Source organism: Mandrillus leucophaeus, unplaced genomic scaffold (genome assembly GCF_000951045.1).
Source record: "Mandrillus leucophaeus isolate KB7577 unplaced genomic scaffold, Mleu.le_1.0 Scaffold402, whole genome shotgun sequence".
NCBI classification, from domain to species: Eukaryota; Metazoa; Chordata; class Mammalia; order Primates; family Cercopithecidae; genus Mandrillus; species Mandrillus leucophaeus.
In genome coordinates, this window is record NW_012104277.1 from 1,046,741 (window position 1) to 1,058,909 (window position 12,169).

Sequence of the window (12,169 nt, forward strand, 5' to 3'; positions counted from 1 at the left end):
AGGGAGGGAGGAAGGGAGGTAGGAAGGAAGGGAGGGAGGAAGGGAGGAAGGGAAGGCTGGGGCAGATCTAGTCACTGGAGTGAGGCTTGGGGCTTAGTCTTTGGCAAGGCTGTGTGTGGGTCAACTAGCAGCCTGGTGGGGTGAGTCTAGGCTCTGACACAAAGACTCTGGACTTAGTCTCTGGCTAGTAAGGGACATGAGTGGTAGAATATGAGGAGGCAGGGTGGGCATCTTAGATGCTACCCAAAGCTCCCCATGGGATACAGAGCAGCTTCCCCCAGGGACCTTCACAATTTGAAACAATTGAGCAAGCTGACCTAGGGGGTAGGGACAATGGGTGGTACTGCCAGGAAAGGGGCTGAGAAAGGAGCCGCTTCCACCCCCCCGAGCCACACCTCTCCCTGAGCGTCCTACTGCCTCTGCCCTCCCAGTGAGCCTGCTCAGCGCCTGGATTGTTGCCCGGCTCCGGATGAGAAATTTCAAGAGGCTCCAGGGCCAGGACCGCCAGAGCATCGTGTCTGAGAAACTCGTGGGAGGCATGGAAGGTAGGCCTAGGGCTGGCCAGGGTGGTGGTAGGGAGGACATGGCTCAGCACTACAGCTACCCACCTCCACCCCAGCAGCCTCAGGAAAAGGCCTCCCTTTTCTAGGACTGTAGGCAAGGCCACAGTGGCATTAAGCAGAAGTTGGACCTGGAGTCCTGCAGCCTCCGGAGTTCCTCACGTGCAGGAGTCATTGAACCCTGCCTAGATCTTACAGGGTTACTATGACTGACGATTCCCTGGGAACTGCTGATTTGTAACATCTCACGCTGGAACTCCAGGCAACAGAGAAGTGATTAATGAAGGTCCAGAGTCAGACTGGAATTGGAATCTTGGTTCCACCACCACTATGGGCTATAGGGGCTTAGGCAGATTTTTGAATCTCTCTAAACCTTTTTTTTTTTCTTATCCATAAGATAGGAATAATAATAGCACCTACCTCACAGGTTTATAATGAAATGAAATAGTTCATGCAAAGCACTTGGTATAGTATTGAGCACTTAGAAAACATTCAGGAAATGATAGTTACTATTCTTTTCATGTGGCTACAGGCACAGCCAGGCTTTCAGGGAGGGAATGACCCTCAGTACCCCAGAAGGGGACAATGAACTGTGGAGGCCTCGATCTAATTTCAGCCCTGAGCTGGCCCTCTTCCTCCCAATGTACCTCTGGCGAATACCAACTGACGAAGCCTTGTCTCTCTCCCCCCAGCTTTGGAATGGCAAGGCCGCAAGGAGCCCTGCCGGCCCGTGCTCGTGCACCTGCAGCCTGGGCAGATCCGTGTGGTAGACGGCAGGCTCACCATGCTCCGCACCATCCAGCTGCAGCCTCCGCAGCAGGTCAACCTCGTCCTGTCCAGCAATCGTGGACGCCACACTCTGCTGCTCAAGATCCCCAAGGAGTATGACCTGGTACTGCTCAGCTGGCACCTGGCTCCTTGTCCACAGCCAACACCAGGGAGGCAGCCAGAGGGAGGGGAAGGAGCACGGGGCCAGGAGGCAGGAAGTGGTAGTTACTGTGCAGGAGTCCGGCTTCTTGTTCCCCGGTGGAGTACCTGATAGAGAGATAAACTTGGACACATTTATCCTGCTCCAGGCCTGCTGGATGACATAATCTCCATGGTTTCCTCCTAACTCTTGCAACCACAGTCTGCCTCCTCCTTTTCTGAGGACAACCTGTCAGGTCCCAGCTGGGTGTCCTTGGAAGAAGCAAAGCCCTCTTCCCTGTCCTCTTATCTCAGGATGTAGTGAATTTTTAGAGATTTTGGAGGAGAGCTAAATCAGAGGCCTGGCCCATGATCCCGTCCATCCTCTGGCCTCCCTGCCCTCCTCTCCCTTCTCCAGTATGGAACAGAGGGAAGAATGTCCTTGTACACGTGCCTTTAAATGCAAACTCTGCACCTATGAGCAAGTCACTTAACCCTACTGAGCCCCTTTCCTCTTCTGTAAAAGGAGATACAATATCTCTTTTGCAAGGTCACTCCAGTGGCCCCTCTGACATAATCCACATAAAGTGCCTAACCTCAAGAGGCCTTGGCAAATGGTTGCTTTTGCTCGGGCTGCCCCCTTAGGTGCTGCTGTTTAACTCGGAGGAAGAGCGGCAGGCGCTGGTGGAAAACCTCCGGGCAGCTCTGAAGGAGAGCGGGTTGAGCATCCAGGAGTGGGAGCTGCGGGAGCAGGAGCTGATGAGAGCAGCTGTGACGCGGGAGCAGCGGAGCCACCTCCTGGAGACCTTTTTCAGGCACCTTTTCTCCCAGGTGTGTACATGGGATCAGATCAATCCTTATGCTGTGGTGGCATCTTTACCTGTGTGAGGCCATGAGGTGAGTCCAGGGGAAGTCAGAGCCCAGAGTTCTCAGCTAATAATCAAGTTTATTGCAATTCTGGATGAATCACCAGACTTTATCATAAGGAGTTGCCCCGCCCCCATCTGAACCCCACCTCCAGCTACGAGGCTTCAGTGGGGGGATGCCCAGGAATGGGCTTCTCTGCATTTGTTGCTTATCACTCTCCTCAGGGCTGCCCAGACTTTCCATCCTCACTCATCTCAGCCTGCCCCAAAGGCTGCAGAGACCCAGGGCAGTGTGGGCACCATGAGGGATACTGTTCACCCCTCCTTGGGGGAGTGCAGCTGCCAGAGCCCTCCATGGGGCATTGATGTCCACCTTGCAGGCTTCTGAGAGAGATTGGGAGGATGTAGAGAAACAAGACAAAAATTCAGAGACTTGAGTCCACAGCTGGCACAAAAATAAAGGCAGCCTGGGAGCAGGGTAGTGGAGTGGAGAGACGTGGTAGATAAAGATAAATATGGTCAGGTGCGGTGGCTCACACCTGTAATCCTGGCACTTTGGGAGGCGAGGCAGGTGGATCACTTGAGGTCGGGGTCTGAGACCAGCCTGGCCAACATGGCAAAACCCCATCTCTACTAAAAATACAAAAATTAGCCAGGTGTGGTGGTGGGTGCCTGTAATCCCAGCTACTAGGAAGGCTGAGGCAGGAGAATCACTTAAACCTGGGAGGCAGAGGTTGCAGTGAGCCGAGATCACGCCACTGCACTCCAGCCTGGGCAACAGAGTGAGACTCCATCTCAATGAAAAGAAATATATATATACATATATATATACACACACACACACACACATAGCATGGTTCTCCCACTGAAGAAGCTTATCATCCCACTGGGAAGACAGAACGTGCACAGAAAGGAAGATAACTGGCAAAGAATGAAGGTTACAAAAGTGATTCAGGAAATCAGCGATCCAGGAGCTCAGAAAAGACAGTGAGCCTTCGGCATGCTGCAAGGTCATGATGGAGGTTATATTTGGCAAGGACTTAAAGTTGGAGAAGTTTTGGCTCAGAGGAAAGGAACAGGAGGGACTGAACAGAGGTCTCCATGGAAGAGCAAAAAAATTAATGTTTGAGGAGAAAGAGCAGGGTCATGTGGCTGGGGAGAGGATTCATGAAAGAAGCATCCATTGAACAGACATTTACTCTGTACCGGGAGCATGATTTAAAGTCATTTGAGGACAAACAAGTTGAACTTGAATATGTACAAGAACAGAGGGACCCTCAGCTGGGTGACTTCTTACCAGAGCCCAGGCAGGACTGGGCGTCTTCACTCATTGAGGATCCACTGGGGTTATGGGAACTCCCTGTGCTGAGACATGAAGGGTGCTGATATATCCTGCGGGTGGCTGTCAGTGTCTCATATCTGCACAGTGATTTCAGCTTTCAGAACATTTTCAACACAACCACTTCCGTTGATTCTCACAGTAAACCTGTGAGATAACTAGAGCAGATGAGGAAATGAATCCCAGGCAACCGAAGAGACTTGCCTGAGGTCATGCAGCAAGCAGGTGACAGAGACAGGGACATGAACCCGGGTCTCTTGCCTTCAGCCCTAGGCTCTTTCCACTACAGCACCTTGTTTGAAGCTATAAGGTTTACCTCATGAAACCATCACCAGACTTGGAGTAGGCACCTCACTTGACAGGCAGGAAAGACAGGTACTGTGGCCTGTGGCCTGCCTGCTTCCTCACTGTCTGTTCTCTCATGCTGGGACAGCCCCTGGGTGGGCTGGGGATGGCCACAATGAGAATTCCCCTTTTCCAAGCCCAGCTTTTCCTCAACCCAGCAGACGCCTTGTCTTAGTTAAAACTATTTTACGTATAAATAAGAGAAACCCCAATAAGCTAGCATTGACAAAGGGTCAGTTGACTCTGAGAATACAGAGATGTCTCAGGAATTCCAAAGGGAGGACCTAGAAAAGGAAAGCTGTCAGCCAATGAGGCCACTGCTCTCCTAGGCTGCCTCTGCCTTACTTGGTCTCTAAGTGGCTGAGCACTTGAAGGAAGAAAGTGGTCCACACTTTCTGAGCTTTCTTGTGCTCAGGTCAAGACAGACCTCACACTTCTTAATTCCAAGTGAGCTCCCTGTCCAGTCAGCTAAAGCAGAGAGTCAGGGTTCTGTAGAACAAACATGGCTTCAGGCACCATCATAGTGCCGCCTAGCAGAGGGGGTCCTGGGCAGACACCTCAAAAGGTGGCTCCTACAGGGCTCAGCTGAACTTCAAGTCAAGGAAGCCTTGTCTCCTCTCCCTCCCTCTGCTACTGCCCAAGTGCAGGTGCTGGACATCAACCAGGCCGACGCAGGGACCCTACCCCTGGACTCCTCCCAGAAGGTGCAGGAGGCCCTGACCTGCGAGCTGAGCAGGGCCGAGTTTGCCGAGTCCCTGGGCCTCAAACCCCAGGATATGTTTGTGGAGTCGATGTTCTCTCTGGCTGACAAGGATGGCAATGGCTACCTGTCCTTCCGAGAGTTCCTGGACATCCTGGTGGTCTTCATGAAAGGTGAGGGAGGAGGGAACGATAGGAGAGGCTGGACAGGGACTGGATCTGTTGGAGGTGGAGAAGCCCTGGGACCAGGTCTCCAGCCATGGCAGATGCCCAGGAGTGCCCAGGCAGAGGTCAGGAAGCAGAGCGACCCTTGCTGTGTCCAGCAGTGGGTCATCACACTGGTGTGAGACCCCTTCTGGCCAGCCTGGGGGTTCAGGCAGGCAGGCGGGGGCTCTCCTTATGGAGTCCTCCCTCTCCCAGGCTCTCCTGAGGAAAAGTCTCGCCTTATGTTCCGCATGTACGACTTTGATGGGAATGGCCTCATTTCCAAGGATGAGTTCATCAGGATGCTGAGGTTGGTTCTCTGGGACAGCCAGGAGAATGGGCCAGGGCAGGGACGCCAGGGCAAAGAGGTGGGACCTGAAGGAGAGAGCAGAAGGGCCAAGGAAGGCAGAAGCCTCCTCCCTACCCATGTAACCAGAGGCTGTTCCAACTAGCAGAGGGTTTGGGATGTGGCCAGTCGGGGCCCCTCCATGTGGGTACAGACTGTTTGGTGCGATGGAGTCATTATGTCCTGTGTCTGGATCGCAGGCCCCAGTCAGAGCCTGATGGTTCCTCTCCCCCAACCCCAGATCCTTCATCGAGATCTCCAACAACTGCCTGTCCAAGGCCCAGCTGGCCGAGGTGGTGGAGTCCATGTTCCGGGAGTCGGGATTCCAGGACAAGGAGGAGCTGACATGGGAGGATTTTCACTTCATGCTGCGGGACCACAACAGTGAGCTCCGCTTCACGCAGCTCTGTGTCAAAGGTGGGGCAGCCTGGTAGGCAGCGCTGACTCATTGGTTAGGCATAGTAGGCACAATGCCCACATACTTTTAGGAGTCCACAGAAATGTTTTAACTTCCATTAAAATCGGAAGGGAAAAAATGAATGTAGTGATATATAATAATGGATCCAATCTGGATTGTAGTTTTCTTTATATCAACATAATTATACAATATAATTTGAAAGTATTTTTATTTTTTATTATGGAGGAAAGGGCCCACAAAGGTGAAAGTGCCTAGGGCCAGTGAAAGTCATAATGCAGCTCTGCTGGTGGGGCGGGCAGGGTCAGGATAGGGTAGGGAATGGTGGTTGGAACTCTGCTTCCCCTGGCTCCCTGCCAAAGTCCGCTGTGCCTGGTGCCCAGGGTAGGGGGAGACTGTCTCCCTGTGACAGCCCTACCCAGGCCATACTCCCTTCAGCTGGGGTGTCTGGTTGTGGGGGTGGGGTGGTATCTCTTGGGGGCCTTTTTGGTGCTGTATCTTCTGGCTGAGTGCTCAGTAAATGTTTGCTGAGTACATGAAGACCCGGTTCTGTTGTCCTTCCCCCTACTTCCTGCCCCACCTATGTCTGATTCAAGTGGGTGGGGGCTAGAGTTAGAGTGAGGAAGGGGCAAGCAGCAGGCAGGAGGGTCTGTCTGTGGCCTGCTCTGAGCCGTTATGGTATCTTCTCATCTTAGAACTCTCACTGGGGCATGTTGAGACCAAACCAAGCCCCTCCCAGAATTATGAGAAGGGGTAGGCTGAGCAGCCTCCACAGGGAAGAGGGGCAAGTTAGACAAGACACAGATGAGCCTCTGGTCAGGGCTTCCCCCTGGGAGTAAGGAGAGCTGGAAGAGAGGGAAGCCAGCGCTCCTGATTCTGCAGCTTTTTACCTTTCCCAGGCAGCCAGGGCAGCAGGCACCTGAGCCTGAGGGCAGGGACAAGGAAGGTACGTGGAAGGGAGCCCACACCACAGAGTCCCAGGGACATCCAACACCTGGGATTGAGGGTAAGACCAGGCTTGGGGATTGAGGAAGATTAGCACTGAGTATTGTTTTCTTTTAATTGTTGTTGAGTCCAGATTTTTTTTTTTTTTGAAAGATTTTAAAATTAAAGAAAAGGAAAAAAGGGCCAGGTGCAATAGCTCACGCCTATAATCCCAGCACTTTGGGAGGCCAAAGCGGGAGGATCACTTGAGGTCAGGAGTTCAAGACCAGCCTGGCCAACATGATGAAACCCCATCTCTATAAAAAAAAAAATACAAAAATTACCCAGGTGTGGTGGCACACACCTGTAGTCTTAAGTACTTCAGAGGCTGAGGCACAAGAATCGCTTGAACCAGGAGGCAGAGGTTGCAGTGAGCAAAGATTATGCCACTGCACTCCAACCTGGGCAACAGAGATTCTGTCTCAAAAAAAGAGATGTTCCTTCACTTTTCACCTATGTTACCATTTCACCACATTTGTTACCATTTCACCACATTTGTTACTATTTCACCACATTTGCTGTTTGTGGAACATTTGAGAGTACAGGCATTAACACTTTGTTTAAAACATTCTGATTTAATTTTAATATAGTTCAGCTTACTTTCTTTTGACCTCAACTATAGACCAGGGTCATCCTCAGGCTTGGTTCAGCACTTGGAAGAAACCCAGAGATTCCCAGGCCTCCTGTAAGAACTTGGCTTTGCAGCTTAGTCCTGCCCTGCCTTCAGTGCTCAGCCTAGACAGGAACAATGGGGTGACTCCTGGGAGAGTTTTTCTCCTGCATAGTTTATTATGAACATTTTCAAACACAGAAAAGTAAAACAACTGCAGTATGATCTCCCGTATACCTACCACCTAGATTCTACATGTAACTCTTGGAGGTTTTAAGCTGGAGGATCTTAAGCCGAATATTTATGGCAGAGCAGGCTCAGAGGGCAGGTTATATACAGTTCCTAAACTCTACCCCATAGTCCCAGAAGTGGGACTGATGAGAGACACACTTTAGGGAAGACTGCCTGACCAACTTTCTTTCAGGCCTTCTCCCTGCCCACCTATGGCTGGGTCCAGCTCCCACTGGGGACAAGGGCTGAGGTTGGGGCACCCAAAGGCAGGGCCTCCATCGGTCTGGGACTGTCTACTGTGTCTGAACATGGGATGGTAGGAGTGCTGTGCATTTGAGCCAGGCCTTCCTGGGCTCTGGACCCTGAGCTGCTCCCTAGCCCAGCTCTGCTTTGCAGGGGTGGAGGTGCCTGAAGTCATCAAGGACCTCTGCCGGCGAGCCTCCTACATCAGCCAGGAGATGATCTGGTGAGCCCCCATCTGGGAATGTCAGAGGGGGGAGTTGGGGAGTTGCCATTTCTCTCCCCTGAATGGTTGGGATCAGGGCCACTGCTAGCCCATGCAGCACCTTCAAACAAATTAGAAAAAGGCACCCCTTTCTCTAGGCAGACACAGCCCCGTGCCGGAGCAAGCAGAAAGCCTGCTGGATTTCCACTCTCAGTTACGGCCTGGCCCAGATGCCCTTGTGAAGGGTAAAGGCATATGCAACAGCCTTAGTGAGGACCCCCAAGATCTGACTCATTCTGTCTGTAGGTGTCTGTGAAAATTTTGCTGTCCCCTTGCTGACAGCTCTGATCCTTCCTCAGCAGAATGGGTTTGGAGGCAGACCAGGACAGCAGAGGAATGAGTGGTTGAGATGGCCAGCATCCTATCTCTTACCATTCTTGTCTTAGTCCCTCTCCCAGAGTGAGTGCCCACTGTTCCCACAGCGACATAGAGACGGAGTTGACACCTCAGAGACTGCAGTGCCCCACGGACACAGACCCTCCCCAGGAGATTCGGCGGAGGTTTGGCAAGAAGTACGTCTGCTCTTCCCCTTAAGCCAGGCAGTGCATCCATTCCTTCAGCTTACAAACATCCTTTCCTTGGTACCAGGCACTGTGCTAAACATCGTGGGTAGAGGCAGGGTGAATGGTCCTTGCCCAAGAACATCACAGTCTAAGGAGATAGTCTGCTACACTGATCATTTCAGTGTCCCACTGATGACTGTTCGAATAGTGGGAAGAGCGAGGGCCTTTGGAACTCAAGGAAGCACTCACCTCTGCCAGGGAGATCAGAGATGCCTTCATGGGAGAGGTGTCCTTTGAGTCTCTAGTAAAGGCTGAATATGGGTGCTGGGTGGGAGGTGGGAGCGACAGACTGGAAGGAGAGAGACTGAGTGTGAACGAACATGGGTGGATGGAGTGCATCCCCTGGGAAGAAATGACCACTCCGGGCCATCCCTCCACTGCCAGCTTGCTTATGCAGTGTGATATAGCCTGATACGATGAGGTCTAAATCCTACTTCCACAAGGCTCACTCGGCTTCCCTCGCTTCTGGGCGGCTCCCCTCCGTGAAGCGGGGCCCCACTAGTGTTGGGTCCGATGGTAGGTGCCAAGGGCTAAGGCTTCCTGTCTCCCAGGGTAACGTCATTCCAGCCCTTGCTGTTCACTGAGGCGCACCGAGAGAAGTTCCAACGCAGCCGTCTCCACCAGACGGTGCAACAGTTCAAGCGCTTCATTGAGAACTACCGGCGCCACATCGGCTGCGTGGCCGTGTTCTACGCCATCGCTGGGGGGCTTTTCCTGGAGAGGGCCTACTGTGAGTGACTTCACTTACCACAAGCCCTTTCCCTAGGGTTGCAATGAGTGATCGCCCTGGGGGTGGGGCCTACTGTGAGTGACCGACAGCCCCGGGGCGAGGCCCGTGGTAAGTGCCAGCCCTGGGTGGGGTGAGTGGAGCCTGTCTAAGTGAAGACTGTGAGGGGGAGGCCTGTTGTGAGTGGCAGCCGGCCAGGGCCTACCGCTGATGACCTCCCTAACCAGCTCTCTCTCCTCTGCACTGCCCCTCGCTTGCCTGCCTGGGCCCCCTCCACAGACTACGCCTTTGCCGCACACCACACGGGCATCACGGACACCACCCGCGTGGGAATTATCCTGTCGCGGGGCACGGCAGCCAGCATCTCCTTCATGTTCTCCTACATCCTGCTCACCATGTGCCGCAACCTCATCACCTTCCTGCGAGAAACCTTCCTCAACCGCTACGTGCCCTTCGATGCCGCTGTGGACTTTCATCGCCTCATTGCCTCCACCGCCATCGTCCTCACAGGCAAGGCCTGGGTGTCCCAGGGAGGCTCTCCAGGGCCTCCAGTCCCCGCTGGCTTCCCCTCCTCTGAGAGACCCCCTCTCTGCTGGCACTCACCTTTAATGTCCTTCTCCATCAGGATGGAGTTGGCCTGGGCCAGGGTGTGAAGTAAGCCCGGGAGCCTGTCACTGGTCACTGCCAAGTGCCTCTTCCCACACTTTCCAGGGCACCTCACCAGCCTCAGCTGACAAGTTCCTAACACCCCGGAATGAGTGTGCATAATGTGTCATTTCTCCCAATTTTTATGTTTTAAAGCATGACTCTATGAGAGAAAGCAAAGGAGGGAACTTCTAATGCTGGAATTCCAGACTCACATGGTTGTGTGCATGGTGTGTCTCTGGGGTGTTGGGGAGGGCCAGGAGATTGTTCAGAGGTCAGAAGTCCGGGCCAGCATGGTGGCTCATGCCTGTAACCCCAGCACTTTGGGAAGCCGAGGCAGGCAGATCATTTGAGGTCAGGAGTTCGAGACCAGCCTGGCCAGCATGGTGAAACCCCGTCTCTACTAAAAATACAAAAATTAGCTGGGTGTGGTGGCGCATGCCGGTAATCCCAGCTACTCAGGAGGCTGAGGCAGGAGAATCGCTTGAACCTGGGAGGCAGAGGTTGCAGTGAGCTGAGATTACACCACTGCACTCCAGCCTGGGCGACAGAGCGAGACTCCATCTTAAAAAAAAAAAAAAAAAAAAAAAAAAGGTCAGAGGTCGAGACTCCTAGGTGCTTCTTCAGGCCCCCCACTCTGGCCAGCGTCCTCCACCTTGGGCTGAATGAGTGAGCACCCACCCTGGGCTGCCCCAAGCTCACCACACGGTCTGCTCTTCCTTAGTCTTACACAGTGTGGGCCATGTGGTGAATGTGTACCTGTTCTCCATCAGCCCCCTCAGCGTCCTCTCCTGCCTCTTCCCTGGCCTCTTCCATGATGATGGGTAAGTGTGAGTGTGTGTGTGTGTGTGTGTATGTGTGTGTGTGTGTGTGTGTGTGTAATGGGGAGGATTCCTTTTGGGTGGAAAGAAACAAATTCTCTGGCTCCAGAGCAGAGTGTCACCTTCTGGGTTACAGGACAGAGAGTGACCAGCTTGAGCCCCTAATGCTAAGTCAGCAGGAGAGACTGGTGTCTGAGTTGGGGTGCCTCCCCTGAAGGGTCCCATCTGGAAGACCCAGAGATCTCCTTTTATTAGCTAGGCGTGGTGGTGTGTGCCTGTAATCCCAGCTACTGGGGAGGCTGAGGCAGGAGAATGGCTTGAACCCAGTAGGTGGAGGTTGCAGTGAGCCGAAATCATGCCACTGCACTCCAACCTGGGTGACAGAGCAAGACTCTGCCTCAAAAAAAAAACAAAAAACAAAAAAAGAGATCTCCTCTCAAGGTCTCTCTTTGCTGTCCCTTCCACACAGGTCTGAGTTCCCCCAGAAGTATTACTGGTGGTTCTTCCAGACCGTACCAGGTGAGAACTCTCCTTGATCCATGAATTTCTGGACCTGACTGTGAGCTCAAGGCTCTGGGTTCTCTGCACCCCAGAGCAGCCCAGGTTCACTCACTCAGCTCTTCTGGTGACCCAGGCTCTGCCCTCTGGCCTGACGACACTACTTGGTGGCAAGAGACTTAGGCTACTCTGCATTCCAGTCCTCCTCCCAGGAGCTCAGCTGGACTCCTGCTCCTACTTTGGGCTATTTCCTCCTCTAGTAGGGTTAGTGGGAGAAATATCTCCTACTATGGACTAGTTCCAGTGGAATACGAGTGGCTACCTCTTCCCCCAATACACACACATACCATAACAGTAGCTTTGAGGAGTACTGTGCCCCAGCTGCATGGGGGAGGGAGCGGGCTCTTTGTCAAGTCAGACAGAGGTGCCTACCCAGTATGTCTTGAAAAGAGCGCTTGGGGGATATTCCTAACTCCCTATAATCACCCATCTTAGAGCTATTAGCTGTGAATCTATTCAAACTCTCTTGAACCTATTTATGTTTTCAGTCTGTTCCTTCCTTGAAGTAACACAATTTCTATACTGGCTTCTCTCTGTGAAACACGGCATGGGTGTTTTTTTTTTAATCCTAAAATGATCTGCTTTGAACTTCAGAGGGTGCTTGCTAATTCCTGCACACTGAGATTTAGTGGATAAGGCTGTGTTTATGCTCCCCTCTCCTTTTAGGACTTTACAGGCTTTGGTTAGATCCCTTCTTAACCTTTACTTTTTTATACTTCAGGGCTCTAATCTTCTTAACTTCTGCCTCTCTCCTCCTTGATCACTTGAGGGACCATTCTCTGTCCTCTCTATCTTGCCCTGGCTCCAGTATTATCCCCCTGTATACCCATGGCCTGGATCCCCTG

General features: G+C 52.6%; 1 protein-coding gene across 1 annotated transcript in view; it reads left to right on the forward strand.

Moving 5' to 3' along the window:
• The window catches only part of DUOX1 (dual oxidase 1), a 43,945-nt gene that overhangs the window by 13,214 nt on the left and 18,562 nt on the right, over positions 1-12,169 (forward strand). The window contains exons 16-27 of the mRNA XM_011992114.1: positions 432-545; positions 1,253-1,452; positions 2,112-2,297; positions 4,664-4,889; positions 5,136-5,229; positions 5,507-5,682; positions 7,902-7,971; positions 8,397-8,522; positions 9,125-9,303; positions 9,580-9,810; positions 10,670-10,769; positions 11,236-11,285. Coding sequence (XP_011847504.1) covers positions 432-545; positions 1,253-1,452; positions 2,112-2,297; positions 4,664-4,889; positions 5,136-5,229; positions 5,507-5,682; positions 7,902-7,971; positions 8,397-8,522; positions 9,125-9,303; positions 9,580-9,810; positions 10,670-10,769; positions 11,236-11,285 — 1,752 coding nt within the window. The remainder of the gene's footprint in view (positions 1-431; positions 546-1,252; positions 1,453-2,111; positions 2,298-4,663; positions 4,890-5,135; positions 5,230-5,506; positions 5,683-7,901; positions 7,972-8,396; positions 8,523-9,124; positions 9,304-9,579; positions 9,811-10,669; positions 10,770-11,235; positions 11,286-12,169) is intronic.